The sequence below is a fragment of the Phyllobates terribilis genome, unplaced genomic scaffold (genome assembly GCF_046119375.1).
Source record: "Phyllobates terribilis strain yellow unplaced genomic scaffold, ASM4611937v1 Scaffold_3__8_contigs__length_932513732, whole genome shotgun sequence".
NCBI lineage: Eukaryota > Metazoa > Chordata > Amphibia > Anura > Dendrobatidae > Phyllobates > Phyllobates terribilis.
The window spans coordinates 249,518,520-249,538,213 of record NW_027362763.1 but is presented as its reverse complement, the minus strand read 5'-3'; the positions used below and the strand labels follow the sequence as shown (position 1 = coordinate 249,538,213).

The following is a 19,694-nucleotide window of genomic DNA, read 5'->3' as shown; positions in this document are numbered from 1 at the left end:
GTCACTGTACTTCTTATATATGTGACTGACATGTTTCTATCTATCTAATCTATGTGTGATGCTCTATTCCTTCTTGTCTAAATTGTCGGGTACCGATGCTGAATTGCCGGCAAGCTTTTTTAAAGAGAGCGTCTTCTGAGCAGTTTGTCAGCTTTTGGACACCTTTGAAGGTGTTTTCTATGTGTTTCTATGTGTTTTTGTTTGCCTGCCATTGGTTTTAACGGTGTTCTAAGGTGTTTGACGAACAGTTCGACGAACAGTTCCTCGAACATCCCGGTGTTCGACGAACCGAACCGAACCCGAACACTACGGGGGTGGCTCAACACTATTAAGCACCCAGCAACAAAGAGCTGGAGAGTTCTGAAGTGGCCAGCAATGAGTTCGGATCTAAATTCCACTGAACACCTGTGGAGAGATCTTAAAATTGCTGTTGGAAGAAGGCACCCTTCAAATATGAGAGTCCTGGTGTAGTTTGCAAAAGAAGAGTGGTCCAAAATTCCAGGTGAGAGGTGTAAGAAGCTTGTTGATGGTTATAGGAAGCGATTGATTGCAGTTATATATTCCAAAGGGTGTGCAACCAAATATTAAGCTGAGGGTGTCAACAATTTTGTCCGGCCCATTTTTGGAGTTTTGTGTGAACTGATGTTCAATTTGTCTTTTTTTCAGTTTTTTTTTTTGTTGTTGTTCCAATACACACAAAGGAAATAAACATGTGTATAACAAAACATGTATAACAGCAATCATTTTCTGCGAGAAATATTTCATTTCCTGGGACAATTTCAAAGGTGCCAACACTTTCGGCCATGACTGTATACAATAGTGAAGATGTTATAATCTAGCACCGAAATAGAAGTTAAAAATCACTATTTTTTGTATCCTCATTAAAAACATGTATATAGAAGAAATGAAACCTCTGTTTAATTAGAAACGCATCTACTGTTGTGTTTCATTTTTTTTTATCTCTATGCTGGATTGTAACGTCTTGAGTTTTCTTCCAGTTCTATGAAAATTAACTGTGTGCCGGTCCAACAATCCAAGCACCGCTTCAACTATTTTCACAGCTATATCCTACAGCTGATTAGTTTTCCCTTTTTGTCTATACATTTATACAATAGTGTTCATTATTACTGGACTCCAGTATTATTGCTTGTCCCACTTCACTTTGTCATAGTATAGTACTCTGTTTTCAGGTTGGTCTCCTGTATACTTTAGAAATTCACCTGTAGGAAAATCTGCAAATTTAAATTTCTTTTACTCGTGATTATTTCTTTAGTTGTGGTTTTATCGATTGTAGGACGGCGGTGTTCACACCGTGCAGTAACTGAGGCAGTGACCCAAGCAAGTCCAACATAAACAGCTTTTATTCAGCAAAACTCACAGGTAAACAAAGTCTGCCGGTTCGCAGCCGGGTTAATACAAATCCATAACAACGGTTGCCAAGGGCAATGGCCGCGCTGGGCCGCTCAGAGCCTGATGGGTGCAGAGCCTTCTCAGGCGTGGGTTCAGCTACACACAGACCCGCTAAGCTTTCCTGCTATGCTCCTAGCAGGTCCCAACACTGAACAACCCTAATAATGCAGGGTTTTTAAAGGACCTGTGGCAAAAGCCACTGGAAAACCCGGGTTGGAGGGAGGAGGCCGCCCCACTGCCTTCCTGTAGCCTCTGCCAAGAAATGAAGGCCCTGCCTGGTTTTACTTAATCTGCCTTAGCCAGATAGCCTGACCAGGTCAATGCTCACCATCATTCCGGCATTGCAGCCGCAGCTGTGTCCGTGACTGCAATGCACTCCAATGAATTTAATAGGTCTCTGTACACATTCTGGGGGATCTATAACGTCCCTCGTATACGACCCCCGTCACTGCCTCACACGATTGAAAAAAGATAATATATAATACTATATTAATAAGATTATAATAATATATAGCTGTGAAATTTTCTGTCTGCATTTCTTTTCAATGCTGACATATATTTATAGGATATTTAATAGTTATTGGGTCCCAACATTATCAATCTGAAAATTCCTATGACATTCGAGCAGGCCTTTATACACAAGTAAAATAGATAGTATATCAGTGCTGTTCAAAAACTGGTGACATTTTATTTTGGAACAATAGTATTTAGGAAAAAGGCTCAGTAATGGTTTCAAGACAGCCCTATGTGTGCACATTCATATAAACAGGATTACTGTGTAAATGGATGTTTGCTTAGTCTAATTACGATTTCACAGTAAACATATGCAGCTTAAGTAGGGAAATACAAGAGATAGCATCTGTTATCGACTCTTCTGTAGCCTGGGGTGTCCTCTTATAATAAAGTACTGTGCATTACCCTTCACTTAGCCATAAATCAGGAGCAGAAAAACCATGTCCACTTTATATACTCACATAGTGAAAGTACTTTGCGTAACATCTAACAAAGTTCAGTAAAGGCAACCAAAGCAAAACTAGAAGTAAAGCCTGTTATGTGCAACATTTTAAAATGTAATATGACAGATGCAATTGTTTAAACCAGTTTTTGAAACATCAATATTCTACCATTATTAGCGTTCTTGCGCTGTCATATACTGTACAGAGTCATTAGATACCGCTGCGTCTACAACACTCTGGTATCTTACGAATCACATTTTACATTTTATTTCTTTCACTCTTCCAAAAGAGTCTTTATTGGACAGATCCTTACTGGTTCATGCTTTGATAGAATGCCTGCCTGCTTCATATGACCAAACATCAGCTGGCCTGTTAGCACATAACATTGTAGACACATGACACATTGACTTGTATACAGGGTTGGACTGGCCCACCAGAGTACCGGAGAATCCTCCGGAGGGGCCTGGCTTCTCCTTCATGAGAGTTCATAGTGCAAACCTTGCAGCTGCTATGGGGCTCTTGAGTGGGGGAGAAAGGTGGGCTCTCAGAATCAAATCCTCTGGTGGGCCCAATGTTCTTCAGTCTGATACTGCTTGCATAGGTGTGTTTTACAGGAATCCAGAGCTGCAGTCACTATTCTGTTTTTACATCATATCTTATTATCCTTTTATAGCATTTTATCCTTGTAATTCAGTTTTTTTGTGCTTCTTGAGCATTATTTTGAGGGCGTGACATGAAGGTTTGTTTTTTAAAAGGGGTGTGATTTATGTCTCTAAAAATTCGGGGCCGTACATCATTTTTGGTTTTCTAGAAAAAATATAAGACTAGGTTGACAAGCCTGACTGTAGCTCTTTTCACCACTGGTTTGACCTTAAAGTAAAGTCTTAAAGAAATAATGAAAATAAATGTATGCACTGTGTTTCTTAGTTTGGTGGCTTTTTAGCTTACATTTGTTCTGACACATACAGACTTTCTGAAATGTGCCAGGTAAGAGGATGCCTTTTAGCCTTGGTTATCTTTATGATTAGTTATTTATTTAATAAGTTATTTTTTTAAAAGAGGGCTTGACCAAATAAAAGTTTCAGCCCTGCTTGACTTCTACTGCAGACAAGTGGATGGTTTCTGCTAAAGAAAGCTGCTTTCTGCTCAGCAACATGGCAACCAAGCCTCACCTCTTCCCTAAAATCTAATATTCACAGGCATAAGGAATTAGGGAAAGATGGAAAGTACTGAGGTAAGAAGATTCATTACCAAATAAAAATCCATAGATTTTTTTTTTCATTTGTGTATTTCAACAAAAAAAATAATAAAAAAAACAACCTGTCAATCAATTCATGGTGCCCAAACCATGGCAGCACGAATCAGGAACAGATTCCCTTCAAATATCTATATTTCACTTTGACAAGTCAGAGAAATTATGTTTTTTTTTGCATTTTTTGACTCTGTTTGGTACGTCATGTTTAATTTAAAGCTGCTTTGTGTTTGATAGTTCCTGGTATTTGCCTTGACAAAACAACATTGATAGTCATGTCTGCTTTGCATGCATTTATAGTTCATTTCCACATCGAAAATACACTAAAAATGGAAAAGCGTTTATTACCTGCAGATTTAATGCAGATAATGCAATTCTGCAGGGAAAATCTGCACATTAAACTCGGCGTACCGCAAGAGGAATTCACTAGTTACAGATTTGAAACATGCACCGCAGGTCAGTTTACGCAGTGTAGAAAGCACAGAGCCCTGAGGAAGTGGCAGTGTAGCCACGAAACGCGTAGGCCAAGTAATAAAGAAAGTTTTGGTTTATCATTAATCCTTGTGTGTCTCTGGACCAGCGCGGAGGATCAGCCCGGCTTCTTATCTCCTCTCATTTAAAAATAAAATAGCAACATGTATGTTTGACAAGTATGGTATTTTTTACAGGCATTTACACACAATAAAGAGTGTACTCTATGTGAAGGAAATCTGATCTGATGAAGATTTGACTTTATTGGTCATAAGTCTTGAACTCTTGATCCCTTTGGGGCTGCAAATAAAAACCCATGTGATGTTCCAAACATTAAGGAACTTTATTTCTGTATTGTTTTTTTATCTAAATAAGTAAAAGCAGAAGTTTGTATGACTTCATCTGGAACAGAAACTAAAGACTAAAATTTCAAGTGCTTTACAGTTCTTTACGAGAAGTACCTCGCTTGTATATAATTAGAGCTTTCAGTAGCTCTGACTTTAGCTGACTATGTTGAGGGTAATTTCTATGGAAGGATCCTTATACCACATCTACTTTTTGATTTTCAGGATGAAAACAAATATTCTGACTCCATGACCAACAAAGCAGCTTTGTTCCAAGAAGACAGAAAGACGTGTAACCATGGAATATTCAGGTACGTTGACTTGTTACAGCCTACAGGATCTGGAGGAACGGCATGATTCTACAACAGCCACAGAGACACTGGCTATTTGTCTTTAGTATATTGTATCAAGTTTTTCTTTACAAGCGAGACTTACTCATTGTATATTGTAAGGCTCTGTTCACATGTGTATTCTCCATCTACTGTGACAGAGCAGACCATCAGAGACAGCAGTGCCAGATTCGTCAGATGACGCCAGAAGATAATTGACTACTATAAACTATTGATGGGGTTTGTAGGGTTTCCATTGTAATGTCAACCAGACAAACATAGTGCAGAATCTGTGACTGAGGCTCAGAGTGGAAAATGTAACAGAGATGTGAATGTCACATAGGATAATTGGTTTAGAGTTAGCCCCTTCTTGTATATGAATGGCATATCCTCAGTGGGATCCACATCTATCTCAAAAACAAGGCATTATCACACTCCATTTTCTGCGGAGAAGGCTTCAGAAATCCTACTTATTTGCATGGCAGCTCCAATCACTTCTCCGCTAACAGCAGCACGCAATGGAGCTACGTTCTTGAGATAGATGCGGGTCTCATTGGTAGATTCTACATCTACTATTCATTAAAGGCATTTCCTGTCAATATGCCATAAATGTAAGAGAATATCCCTTTAATGTTGATGTCAAATTTGGATGACTGAAAGCTATCTTTTTCATTGTTATCCTCTAACTTTCCCACAACCCAACATCTGGTTACTCAATCCTAACCACATGAAAATAATAATAGTAAATAGTCAGTCATCTTCCTCATAGTTAATAGACACTATGTCATTTTTGATGGGATATATAAAGCCCTAAACCTTATTCATTATCCAGCCAAAGTGATAAATGCTGGGGCTGAAATCAGTTAATTAGGGATTCCAGAAAATTGATACAAAATGTCCTGTTTTGTCAGATTCTCAGAATATTTATATGGTTGTGACGAAAGCTCTCACAGAAATGATCAGGCAGTTTTCCTTGAAAATTGGAAAGTAAATTATCCTAAGGCTATGTGCAGATGACCTTATATTCTTTCATGTGAGAGAATCGGTCTGATTATGCTGATCACACTGGTCAGAGTTTGATCAGAGTGTAATCATAGTGTGATCCGATTCTCTCAGATGAGGAAATGATGGAGAAACAAATTTCTCCATCTTCAGCATTGTCAATCTGCGGAAATCGGACGGCACGCAGATGGTTTCCACTGACTCATTGACTTGCATGGCAGAGTGCGATCCGAATATCGGATGGAAATCAAGCATGCAGTGATTATTTTCCTCGGTCACACTCTTTCTGAGGAAAAATTCGGAAATGTGCAAGGCCCCATAGAATAACATTGTTCAAAGTTTGATCCAAAGTTTTTGTCAGAATGCACTCAGACCCAAAATACGGCCGTCTGTATGAGCCCCAAGGCTTGATTGATTATTTTTTTAAAGTGTACCATACAATACGCAGTGAGAAATTGTGAGTACTATATTGAGCAGTGTTACATTTTTGGAGCCGCATGAAGACAATGCTCACAGGACAGAACACAATCTGACTTCCCTTCGTGCACTTACCGCTAGGTGAGCTGGCTATTCCCCTAGCCTCAGTATCCTCTCAAGGAATGTGCTGATATTTTGTTTGTAAACTGAATTAAAGACCTGACAATTCAAAACTATAATATAGAAGGAACCTGTCAGCATGAATCAGAGCCTGGCTGTACGATTGAAGCCAGGTACATGCGTCTCCGAAATGATCCGGGGCTTCAGAGAAAATATACTATAAGGATCCGAGAAGGAACGACCATAGAAATAAACTAGATTAGCCTTCTCCCCCAGCCGGCTTCTCCCAGGACTGCTTCAGGTGATTGACAGTCAGTCACCTGCAGCGGATCTTTAACCCCTTCATTCCGTGACCATTTTCCATTTTGCACTTTAATTTTTTGCTCCCCTTCTTCTCAAAGCCATAACTTTTATATTTTTTGGTCAATATGGCCGTGTGAGGGCTTGTTTTTTGTGGAACGAGTTATACTTTTGAATGACAACATTGGTTTTGCAATATCGTGTACTGGAAAACAGGAAAGAAAATCAAAGTGCGATGCAATACCACAATTGTTTTTTTTTTTTTTTACCATGTTCACTAAATAAACTGACCTGCCATTATGATTCTCCAGATCACTACAGGTTCATAGATACCAAACATGTATAGGTTCTTTCTTATTTAAGTGGTAAAAAAAAATCCAAAGTTTGTTAAGAAAAAAAAAGTTGCCATTTTCCGAGACCTGTAGCGTCTCAATTTTTTGGGATCTGGGGTCGGGTGAGGGCTTATTTTTTGTATGCCGAGCTGACGTTTTTATTGACCCATTTTGGGGTAAATATGATCTTTGGATCACCTGTTATTGCATTTTATTGCAGTGTTGCGGCGACCAAAAAAACATAATTCTGGCGTTTAGATTTTTTTCTCGTTACACCGTTTACTGATCGGATTAAATATTTTTTTATATGTTGATAGATTGGGTGATACTGAATGCGGCGATACCAAATATGTGCATTTTTGATTGTTTTTTATTGTTTTATTTTGAATGGGGCGAAAGGGGGTGATTTGAACTTTTCGATTCTTTAAATATTTTTTAAAACTTTTTTTTTTTTTTACTTTTTACTGGCTTCAATAGGCTCCAAGGGAAACTAGAAGCTGCAATTTTCTGCTCGCTTGTCTTACACATAGCAGGGCTTCAGCTCTGCTATGTGTAACAAAAGTGCTCATATGAACGCCGACCACTGGGCAGCACTCATAGCAATGCTCATAGGCTATGACAACCACAGGGGTCTCCTGCAGACCCCGGGTTGTCATGCCAACCCGTTGGTGGCCCATGATCATGTGACGGGTGCACCAATGGGCGTGGTTTGTGACACACTTCTAGGGCGGCCATGTTAAATGCCACTGTTGTAGTTTGACAGCAGCATTTAACATGTTAATAGCAGCGGTTGGATCGTGGTTCCACCCACGGCTGTTAGGGGCACATGACAGCTGATCAGATCAGCTGCCATGTGCCAGGAAAGATGCGGGCTCAGCGCCGGAGCCCGCACCAAAGGGGGAGACACAACATGCGCCATACATATACGATGAGTATGGTTGTATTTATAGGTGGTGCTGCTCTAGGCATGGAATCTGACTATTCCCAATATAATCACTAGATATACAATTATCCTTGATTGCTCTGCTTGAGGAACATTCATACTAGATTTTATGAAAATCACTGCAAAAGTGTGTCGAAATTGTGACATGTGAATACACTCTACTAAAATTTAGATCAGATTCACACATTATATTTGTACCTATATCTGACCACACATCATAGCTCATTTCTATACTGTTGAGTAGTGATGTGGAACCAGTGGTCCAGAAGCTGTTCCTGAAGCATGCTGGGAGTTGTAGATTCAAACAGAACCACGGTTTGCACAGTACTGTTCTGTATTCTCTAATACTTGGGCAAAAGCTGAAAGTTTTGTTGTAAATGCAAAGTGAGATATGGAGCGGATGCCCGTTACACCATTTTTTTCAATTAATAAGTCTTCTGAACTGTCATTCATCAATGTTTTCTAGAAGTGGAAGAAATCGACACAAGGTTCCCATGTGTTCAATTCAATGAATGGAGCAATGTTCATGTCTGCTCAATTCACACAATAGACATGGGACCAATATGTCTTTATTAATCAGCTTTGACAGCTTCTGAGAAGAAACCGAGAGATTCTGAAAGGGGTGGTTTGTGGTGGCATTTATGCCAGAAATCTTACTATAGCCCTTGACTGGAGTAAGATTAGTGGCGAGGCGTATGCCACTTTTCAAAAGCGCCGGTTCCATTAAGAGGATTGCACCTCTCCATGAATCAGAAGCATTTGACTCCAATACTCTGACTGCTCAAGACCCAGGAGAACATTGCTTATCTTGATGAATCTGTTTTTGAAGTTTATTTTGAGTGCAACAAAAACCTTTTTCTATGGCATTTATGACTGGTGAGGGTACATGGGACCAGTACAGATCTACTAAGCATCCACATAAATTCTGTGCTGCTATTCTTCATGAATATTGGAGGGTAATCCACACAATTACTAGATTAATTGTCGAACTGCCCAAAATAGCCAAGTGTATTGCTGAGCTATCTCCGACAGTCACATGGACAATGAATGCAGTGGTGGTGCACACTTGGGATCCACAGCTCTATTATAACAGGACATTTCAGAGCCCCATTCTTAAAGCACCACTCCAGTGGTTTTTTTTTTATTTCAGTGCTGCGGTGGTGTCACTAATTAAAGCCCCCTTCGCCTAGTCTTATATTTACCAGCTGTCATCTTCATCTGTTATCGACGCTGCTCTGGGCGTCTTCTGCAGGTTGTGACTTGTCAGATTGCTCCAGTGTTTGCTGGGCAATCTGGAAGTCACTACTCAGTGCACCACTGCAGCACGGAAATAACAAAAAAGGCTGGCGTGGTGCTTTAAGATCAAGGGGGCAGGTGGGGAATTCCCAGTGATCAAGCAACATATAACCTTTCATATACTTATGACGCGCCCCCTGGGCCTGTGCTGTGCAGGGGATACCCGGAGCCGGGCCTTCTGTAAGATGCTGGGGATTGTAGTCTCCGTGTGGCGGCGACCCGGTCCGTGCCCAGGGTGGTCAATTCAGTGGCAGTCTATTAGTGTTATAATAAGTGTCTGACTACGCCACCCGTGGATTGCGGTCAGTGGGGACCGCCGCTGCGCTGCAGACCGCTGAGGCTGATGTAGTTTGCGCAGCCGAGTATGGAATAACTCCCCACAGGAGAAGTATTGCCTCAGGGCAGCTAATGTGGATGATGGTGGGAGTGATGGTGTGAGCGTCCCAGTCCTAATGGTGCTGGTGCGGCGATGGAACACAGAGACTTGTAATTGCAGTTTCCAATGCTTTACTCACAGTTGTTATTCTGGTCACTTGTGCACATGAGGGACCGCCTGAGTCGTGCTGCGTTCACCAGGTGAGGGACTCGACCAACTCCGAGGCAATTCCAGAGCGTGGCACAGGGCTCCCTTCCTTTCTTTTCTCTGGCCGTCCCCACCAGTGACCCACCTTTGTCCAGCTTCCTCGGGCCTTCTCTTGGCGAAACCTATCTCCGGTTTCCCTGACCCTATGCGGTATGCTTTCCTGGTGGATGTAGTGAGGGGTCGCACCAAGATGTGGTAACAACCTCCGGTCTTTGGCTGAGGAATTTGTTGCCTCCACCAATTTGGGTTCCGGTACCCTGTTCTGCCAACCCTTCACCCTGTATCTCCTGGGCATATGGGGTTCCTTCTGTCCTCGTGTCTCTGGGCCTTTCTCTGTGTTCCTTGCTTCCTTTCTCCTCTGTTCCAGTTCCTTTCTTACTTTCCTTTCCGCTCCTTCTCCTCTCTCTTTCTGCTGTTTCTGGCCTCCACTCCAGGCCTGCCTCTGGAGCTGGGCCCAGACTGAGCCACAGCTCCCTGTCAGCCCTCTCTGGCTGAACTCCTCTCTGAACTGGCTCCTGTCCTAAGATGGTGCCCACCTTATATACCTCCTTCTAACACCCGAGCCCAGGTGACTAGCAACCAATGGGCTCCTACCTATGCCCAGAAACCCACCGCTATCTGCTCCTACACCACTGGGTATTCCACCCCCCGCCCCACTCCAGCCAGGGACAGATGCTGTCGTGCCTGCACTTCTGTCTAGTGGGAGCACCGTTGACCTGTCCCTCGGAAATGGGTGTGTGTGGTGCATGCAGCTAAATGAGTCCTAGTCCACACTGCATCCTTACCTGGGAGTGGAATATCACACCTCTGGTTTGAGGTGCAATACCCCTGTAGCAGCCGAGCCCTCGGGGTGCTACATTCCCCCCTGGTAAATCACAGCACGTCCTCGGGCTGGAAAAGAATAAAACAATTTAAAACATACACATTTTTAGAATGCATTCGCATATAAGACATTTAACCAACACTCATCCCTTTATGGGAGGTACTCTTTTCTTTCCAACGTTACTGGTATAAAACATTTTACTAATGCCACCGGAACTCTTTTATAAAATACTATATAAAACTTTGGCATTATTATTTTAGCAGCATATTAAACTTTTCAATTTAAGGCATTTTCAAGTAAACCATTTTCAAACAGATTCTTGAACTCTGGCCGCTGTGCAACTTGTGACCAGGAAAAGGTGCAACAGTCCATTTAATCCGCCTTGAGGTAGACGTTGCGGTTTCTGTATAAAACCAGTAGGGGGCGCTTTAAGAATCGCAACTATTTACAAGGGGTTGGCTGCTCTCAGTCCTCGGCTAGTGGGGATAGGGGAATGGCTGCTCACAGTCCTCAGCCTGGTTAGGGATTAGGGGCAATTTTTAAACAGTCAACAGTTCACTATTTGTCCCAACGGGGACCACACTTTCACAAACGGGAACAGTTCCATTTTACCGTTTACTGGTAACGGTGTCCTCCTCGCTCTTCTGGGTAGTCTTCAGGTTCGTCCGGATGCTCAGGGTAGTCCATGTCTGGGCGGTACTGCAGCTCCTCCTCTGTTAGACGGTGGACATGGAGGGCATACAGTCCCTTTGCGCCCTTGTGCCGGGTGTAGGTGACCACGTCACCGGGGTACAGGTCACGGCCGTGGTGTCCCTCTGACAAGTGGCTTTCCACGTCTCTCCTGGTGACAAAGACGTCGGTGTCAGCCTCCGGGTCTCTGATGAAGCCCCAGCCATGCTCTAGCTGGAACTTTACTACGGTCCCGGTGACTCTGGGACCATGGATGGCTTGGGAGTCCTGACGGGCCCTCCTCTTCTGCTCCGGGCTCCGGGCTTGGAGTCGCTCCTCCCTGATGCGCCTCTGCGCCGCTCCCTTTCATAGGTGGCCAGCTGCTGACGGCAGCAATCCAGGCGCTGGGGTGCTTCCGCCCGGGTCTCCTGGGTGAACCCCATGAGATTCTCGCCGGTGGGGTCCCATGCAAACTGGGCATCCTCCGGCGGGGGTGGAGCGATGTTGGCAGGCTCCGGGGCCGGGATCAGAGGCTCGCTCAGGGGTTGTTCTCTCCGGAGATGGGGGTTGGCAAACTCCGGTGGCCACTCAAAGGGCAGCCCATCCGGGCTGGTATATTGGGCGTACAGGTCCGCACCCAGGGGTGGCACCGCGGGCTTCAGATGTGTGCCAGCGCTCGGGGGCACTCGGCCTTGCGACCAGGCCAGTGGTCGCTTGTTGGTCGCGCCCGGGGGTGGCACCGCCAAGGTAGGGGGCGCTGGTGAGGCAGCGGCACCCGGGTGTGCTGGGCCTTGCGTCCCGGCCTGTGATGTCTCCCGCTTTACGGCGCCCGGGTTCAGAGGGCACAGCGCGGGGCGGGGCGTGACGGTGACGTTTGCAGCCTGAGGCCTAGCTGGCGGCGGTGGAGGCATGATGTCAGGTACGGTCCCCGGGGCTTCGGGTCTCGCAGTGGAGGGTGAGGGCAGGCTGGTGTTCCCAGGGCTTGGGGTGGTAGCGTCCCCATTACCTGCCTCAGTCTCCGTGGCCTCCTCCGCGGCGTCGTCTGCAGCTGCCGGTCCCTCTTCTCCACGCCCAGCGGTAAGCGCGCTGCCTGGTCCCGACGGGGTCCTCCGCTGGCTGCCTTCGTGCTGCCGGGCCATCTCCTCTCTCCACCCGGCAAACACATCCCGCTGCGCCCGGACCATCCTCCTGTTCAGGTCTTCCAGCTCTGCGCGCGCACTGTCCGGGTCCCTGGGCAGCTGGGCTAGCAACTCAGTCAGGCTGCAGGGTGGCTCAGCTTGCAGCAGGCTGCGGGCCAGGGTGCTGGTGGAGTTCTCTGCTCCCTCCATCTCCGGGTGCAGCAGGTTCAGACTGATCCAGGCCGCGCCCGGCCCCACAGTTTTCTTTCCTATGCGCCCCCATGGGGGGTGGTCTTGGGGGCATCTGCTGACAATCACCTTTAGGGGCAGCCCCCCCATGTTGATGGACATTTCCATTGCTGCACTCATCGTTGCTGGGGGCGGGCCCCTCCTTTGGCGCCACTCTGGGACCTGGCCCATGATGGGAGGCGGCTTCCTGCTGTCCTTTGGTGCGCACATAATGGCGTCCGCTCTGCCAGGGCGGGAAAAACGGATGAAGATGGCGGGAAACGGTCCAAGATGGTGTCTGATGGCGGGAATTGGCTCCGGATGGCAGGAAACGACTCCGGACGGCGGGAAACTTCTGGAAATGGCGGGAGATTTCTTTTCAAGGTACATGCACAATCTTCTTCAGGCACGCAATACCCGCTTGTGGCGGGTTGGTAAAGATCCTGCCGACTACGCCAAAGTTGACGCGCCCCTGGGCCTGTGCTGTGCAGGGGATACCCGGAGCCGGGCCTTCTGTAAGATGCTGGGGGTTGTAGTCTCCGTGTGGCGGCGACCCGGTCCGTGCCCAGGGTGGTCAATTCAGTGGCAGTCTATTAGTGTTATAATAAGTGTCCGACTACGCCACCCGTGGATTGCGGTCAGTGGGGACCGCCGCTGCGCTGCAGACCGCTGAGGCTGATGTAGTTTGCGCAGCCGAGTATGGAATAACTCCCCATGGGAGAAGTATTGCCTCAGGGCAGCTAATGTGGATGATGGTGGGAGTGATGGTGTGAGCGTCCCAGTCCTAATGGTGCTGGTGCGGCGATGGAACACAGAGACTTGTAATTGCAGTTTCCAATGCTTTACTCACAGTTGTTATTCTGGTCACTTGTGCACATGAGGGACCGCCTGAGCCGTGCTGCGTTCACCAGGTGAGGGACTCGACCAACTCCCAGGCAATTCCAGAGCGTGGCACAGGGCTCCCTTCCTTTCCTTTCTCTGGCCGTCCCCACCAGTGACCCACCTTTGTCCAGCTTCCTCGGGCCTTCTCTTGGCGAAACCTATCTCCAGTTTCCCTGACCCTATGCGGTATGCTTTCCTGGTGGATGTAGTGAGGGGTCGCACCAAGATGTGGTAACAACCTCCGGTCTTTGGCTAAGGAATTTGTTGCCTCCACCAATTTGGGTTCCGGTACCCTGTTCTGCCAACCCTTCACCCTGTATCTCCTGGGCATATGGGGTTCCTTCTGTCCTCGTGTCTCTGGGCCTTTCTCTGTGTTCCTTGCTTCCTTTCTCCTCTGTTCCAGTTCCTTTCTTACTTTCCTTTCCGCTCCTTCTCCTCTCTCTTTCTGCTGTTTCTGGCCTCCACTCCAGGCCTGCCTCTGGAGCTGGGCCCAGACTGAGCCACAGCTCCCTGTCAGCCCTCTCTGGCTGAACTCCTCTCTGAACTGGCTCCTGTCCTAAGATGGTGCCCACCTTATATACCTCCTTCTAACACCCGAGCCCAGGTGACTAGCAACCAATGGGCTCCTACCTATGCCCAGAAACCCACCCCTATCTGCTCCTACACCACTGGGTATTCCACCCCCCGCCCCACTCCAGCCAGGGACAGATGCTGTCGTGCCTGCACTTCTGTCTAGTGGGAGCACCGTTGACCTGTCCCTCGGAAATGGGGTGTGTGTGGTGCATGCGGCTAAACGAGTCCTAGTCCACACTCCACATCCTTACCCGGGAGTGGAATATCACACCTCTGGTTTGAGGTGCAATACCCCTGTAGCAGCCGAGCCCTCGGGATGCTACACTTACAGTACAGACCAAAAGTTTGGACACACCTTCTCATTTAAAGATTTTTCTGTATTTTCATGACTATGAAAATTGTACATTCACACTGAAGGCATCAAAACTATGAATTAACACATGTGGAATTATATACTTAACAAAAAAGTGTGAAACAACTGAAAATATGTCTTATATTCTAGGTTCTTCAAAGTAGCCACCTTTTGCTTTGATGACTGCTTTGCACACTCTTGGCATTCTCTTGATGAGCTTCAAGAGGTAGTCACCGGAAATGGTCTTCCGACAATTTTGAAGGAGTTCCCAGAGATGATTAGCACTTGTTGGCCCTTTTGCCTTCATTCTGCGGTCCAGCTCACCCCAAACCATCTCGATTGGGTTCAGATCTGGTGACTGTGGAGGCCAGTCCATCCGTTCACCTTTTCTGCGTCACACAAAGACACGGTGGTTGGAACCAAAGATCTCAAATTTGGAGTCATCAGACCAAAGCACAGATTTCCACTGGTCTAATGTCCATTCCTTGTGTTCTTTAGCCCAAACAAGTCTCTTCTGCTTGTTGCCTGTCCTTAGCAGTGGTTTCCTAGCAGCTATTTTACCATGAAGGCCTGCTGCACAAAGTCTCCTCTTAACAGTTGTTGTAGAGATGTGTCTGCTGCTAGAACTCTGTGTGGCATTGACCTGGTCTCTAATCTGAGCTGCTGTTAACCTGCGATTTCTGAGGCTGGTATCTCGGATAAACTTATCCTCAGAAGCAGAGGTGACTCTTGGTCTTCCTTTCCTGGGGTGGTCCTCATGTGAGCCAGTTTCTTTGTAGCACTTGATGGTTTTTGCAACTGCATTTGGGGACACTTTCAAAGTTTTCCCAATTTTTCGGACTCACTGACCTTCATTTCTTAAAGTAATGATGGCCACTCGTTTTTCTTTACTTAGCTGCTTTTTTCTTGCCATAATACAAATTCTAACAGTCTATTCAGTAGGACAGCTGTGTATCCACCAGACTTCTGCACAACACAACTGATGGTCCCAACCCATTTATAAGGCTAGAAATCCCACTTATTAAACCTGACAGGGCACATCTGTGAAGTGAAAACCATTTCCGGTGACTACCTCTTGAAGCTCATCAAGAGAATGCCAAGAGTGTGCAAAGCAGTCATCAAAGCAAAAGGTGGCTACTTTGAAGAACCTAGAATATTAGACATATTTTCAGTTGTTTCATAAATACAGAAAAATCTTTATATGAGAAGGTGTGTCCAAACTTTTGGTCTGTACTGTAGGTCATAACTTACTCAGTTAGCAATAACCCATTAAAGATAAATAATGAAACTCCAGATTGCATCAATACAAGTCTACAGCCCAATATGTCCCTTTAGGTGCATATTTAAAGGTGTTTTCCCACAAACAAAAGTTAATTTTAATCAATGGCTGTGTCTGACCGTACAGGAACATGGTCTAATCATACCACATCTCCTGGGCAGGGGAGGAAGCAAAACAATATACAGACATTTCAGCACGGGTTCGCAGCTAATTCTTTCTTTGAAGTAAAACATTGTTTAAAAACAGGCAGGAAAATGTTTTATCTCAGAAAAAGAATCAGCTGCGATCCCGTGCTGTAATATCTGTATATTGTTTTGCTTCCTCCCCTGCCCAGGAGATGTGGTATGATCAGACCATGTCCCTGTATGGTCAGACACCGCTATTACACAGTACACAGCAGGAGCACATTTATAAGATTATCTCAGCACAGGAACATTTTATTTAAACACATTCAATTGTGGAAATTATTCTTATTGCAATTCATGGGAAAACCCCTTTAAGCCAAAATATATTTACTGAAAGGCTTCTTAGAGGACCAGTACATCATTTTGCAAAAACATCGTTATAACTTCAGCGGCTTTTTTTCTTTTAACAAACATCAAATAGCACATTCTCTCATGTATAACATAACCCAGCATTACACAGCATATGTCACCAGTTATTTCACACAGGGCAAGGAAGGGGTTGGTTCTCTACTCTTGACAGTCCCAACAGAGCAGTATCCTTCAGGTTGTGGAGGAGGTGTGGTAGGTCTGGTTAAATTTTGACAGGGAACCCAATGAATTCACAGGGCCAGAGTGGTGCAGCTGGTACAGCAGGGCCAGAGTATGCAACTTCAGTCCTAAGGGTAGTCAGCAGTGTGAGGATATCAGCCGTGAAATCGATTAATTCAGGGAGACTCTGTGGGCTGTGTATCCCTGAACTTCAGGGGAACTTCAGCCCAGAGGAAACTGGTATTGAAGTCAGTGCAGGTTGTGTGAAAATGTGATCAGGCGACTGAATTGGGGTGACATCAGATGCACAGCCGAAGATGTCTCGCTTCAAACATCTGACCGCTGCAGCCAATTGCAGGCCCCAACGGTCAGGTGACTGAAGAACAGACGCCATCACTGCCAGGCCTGATGGATTGCTTTTGTGAAGCCTGCTCTGAATCAATGAAAGTTCAGTCTGTTGAATAATTATACATTTATTATTTTATACTATTACATTTATGTGGAGGAATTTTTATTTAGCTTAGACAATCTTATTAACTTGTGACAAGTAGAAAGTGGTTAGTTAATAATTGCCTGTGTGAAGTAGTGCCATTAACTGTACTACTTTGCTGCTAATCATGTAAGATAACAAGGATTCCTATTACCTGGCCACTTAGTGTTCTCAGACCATACTCTTGTGCTGTAGAGGATGGGGCAACATAAACATTTGTGGTATCACAACTGAGGGTGCTTAAAATCAATTCCTTTAAATTTAGCTACTTGGCAGTGATGAGGATCTAGAGAAGTGAAGGGCAGATCTATAAGAAGAAGCTGGTGAAATGTCTAGGTGAGGTAGGCTGGGACAGGAGGTAGCCTACTGTAGACCCATAGTGTTGCTGATGGATAGATGAAAGCCAGCAGGCACTTTGGGTGCTACATGACTATTGTAATACCGCACAGTCCCCCAGGCCTTGTAAAAGATCATTCAAAAGTGAACTGAGGAGTTGAGTTTTGCAGTCTTTAAAAGGATATTCGGGTTACAAGAAGTTATTATCTATCCACAGGATGGGACCCCCACTGGTGGTCACCTCACCAGATCAGTGCATTTATGTAACCTATCTGAATGGCTGCAGCAATGCATCTGTTCGCCCACTGATCCATTCATTCTCTATTGGACTGTTGGAAAAAGCAGAGTACAATGCTCGGCTGATTGTGACAGTCCCATACACATTGAATGGAGCAAAGATTGAGCAAGCACATATCTGTTCTATTCAAAACAGGGTTCAGAGAAGCCATGTTCTTGTGAATTTGGACCCCTGTTCTCGAGAATCAATGAGGGATAACTGACAATCCTGGGAATGACCCTCTAAAACTTGCAAGATGGGGCTCAGTTTAATACTGTATTTCAATCCAATGGCCTTTTGATTTGAGTTGAATTTTTTGTATTCCTTTTACTAATAAGGACTTTGGCTACATGGCCTGTGGTAGCTATACTGTTACAGTAATAGTCAGTTTAAGATATCATAAGAAATGTTGAACTTCTAGGCTATAATTTGCCTTGAGCAACCTGCTCCAGTAACAATATAGTAGTTTCTTCACAAGGCACAGTATTACAGTCTCTTCAGTAGCATAATTTAGCATAGATTAGATCTCTTAGCAGCATACTTCTATGCATACACAACCACAGGCTTTTCCTTCACAAGGGCACAATAGTACACAGCATTCTTTATCCTGCATGAAGATGGAGGGGGGGAGGGATTGATGAGGGACATGATCTCTGTGACACAATTCCTTCCCGTCCTTATCTTCCTGCCTGATAACACTCTGCACTGTTAGTTCAGGGAGTTTATCTGACCTGTGTTTAGTTTCTCTCCTGATCTGAATCCTGTTCAGTTGCCTTCTGTCAGATCCAGATAACACACCATCTCTCTCTTCGGCTTCAGCCAGACTACAGTAACAAGTTCCCCCCAATCCCCCTGGGGCTCTGCTAAAACACTCTCTGTCTCCTGTGACTGTGTTAACCCCTCTAGTTGCTGGATGCTTCTGAAGCACAACAGCACGACTTCTGCATGTCACATATAGGAAAAGGGATTGTTAAAAGAAGAGAAAAAGAAGAATGCAAAACACTGCCCAGATGGAAAAATGGTCCACTAATTGATGTTTCAAGAGGAAGGTGGGACTGTGAGAAGCAAAAACGGGGCATTGTTAAATGGTTTAATACGCTCAGTAGTTCTGGATTCATTATCTTTAGCGATACTGGCAAAGAGGTTTTCATCTACAAGACATCTTTCAAGTGGAACAATACTCCCCAATTGCAACAAAGTCTATTACAGGGGGAAGAAGTGGACTTTACCTTGGAGGAAGGAGAAATGAGCAGGTTTCCCTCAGAGACAAACTTGCTCTCACTAGAGTGGTCCAGGTATGCTCAGCCTGAAAATGGCTGTTGAACATAACCTGAGTAGCTTACTTGTCTCGGGACCAGACATCTACTGTGAGACATGATCCCAGATATTTAGTTGCTATGCAATAACAATGTATATTCAACTTTAAAATGGTGCTCAAGAGCAGTTAAAAGGAGAGAACCATTTGCAGGCATAGTAGCTAGTAATTTTACAGTCTCAATGACCTCCAGAAGGGCTACATTGAGAGTAGTTGGTACAACCCCTGGTGGTACCTCCTTGGTGAGGCATGCTGAGGGTTAAAAGTAGTCTCCCATATGATGACAGCACTAAAATTCAGGTAAAAGTCAAGAGCCAGTCTAGCCATACACTGACAGGGTACCAGGGTATTATCAAGAAGTCTCTGTCCCTCAGCATGACAATGTAATGTTCAAGTGTGTACGAGGCTATTTTGCAACCATCAATGCACTGTGCCACTCTGCGTCTTTCCAACCATTGAAAAGAAATACAATAAAGTCTACTGATGATCACTACCTTCTGAGGTCTTGTACATAAAGATCACTTCTTATAGAGGACGGAATGCTAAAATAGCACCTATGTTATCCTAGATTCCTCGAGCCCCAGAGAAGTAAGTTGTTTAAAAAATAAATAGGCAAAAAACATATATGGTGGTAGTATCCATTTTAATTTATTACTTATTTTTGGCAAGAGGTTTTTTGTTTAATATTGCACATTGTGGAATAGGAGTATTTCTACTCATTTGTATTCTCTCTCCTGTCCCCATTTTTTTTGTTTAATTATTGGACATTTAAGTAGATTTTTTAAAAATTTGATTTTATTACTGTTAACATAGAAATACAAAGGAATACATATAAATTTGTGCCATATACTGTACATTTATTGATACAGCAGTAATTTAACCAT

At 44.7% G+C, this 19,694-nt stretch overlaps 2 protein-coding genes across 6 annotated transcripts in view; one reads left to right on the top strand and one right to left on the bottom strand.

Annotated features, from left to right (window-relative positions):
• Positions 1-19,694, bottom strand: part of MED12L (mediator complex subunit 12L) — a 981,938-nt gene that overhangs the window by 363,258 nt on the left and 598,986 nt on the right. The gene's annotated exons all lie outside the window — the stretch shown is intronic.
• Positions 1-19,694, top strand: part of P2RY12 (purinergic receptor P2Y12) — a 45,041-nt gene that overhangs the window by 17,285 nt on the left and 8,062 nt on the right. For 3 of the 5 annotated variants that reach the window (XM_073674726.1, XM_073674725.1, XM_073674728.1), the window contains exon 2: positions 4,659-4,744. In XM_073674726.1, the coding sequence (XP_073530827.1) occupies positions 4,732-4,744 (13 nt within the window). In that variant the 5' untranslated portion in view covers positions 4,659-4,731. Of the gene's footprint in view, positions 1-3,468; positions 3,601-4,658; positions 4,745-19,694 lie in introns of those variants that run through there. The other 2 variants (XM_073674727.1, XM_073674729.1) reach the window with 1 other exon arrangement.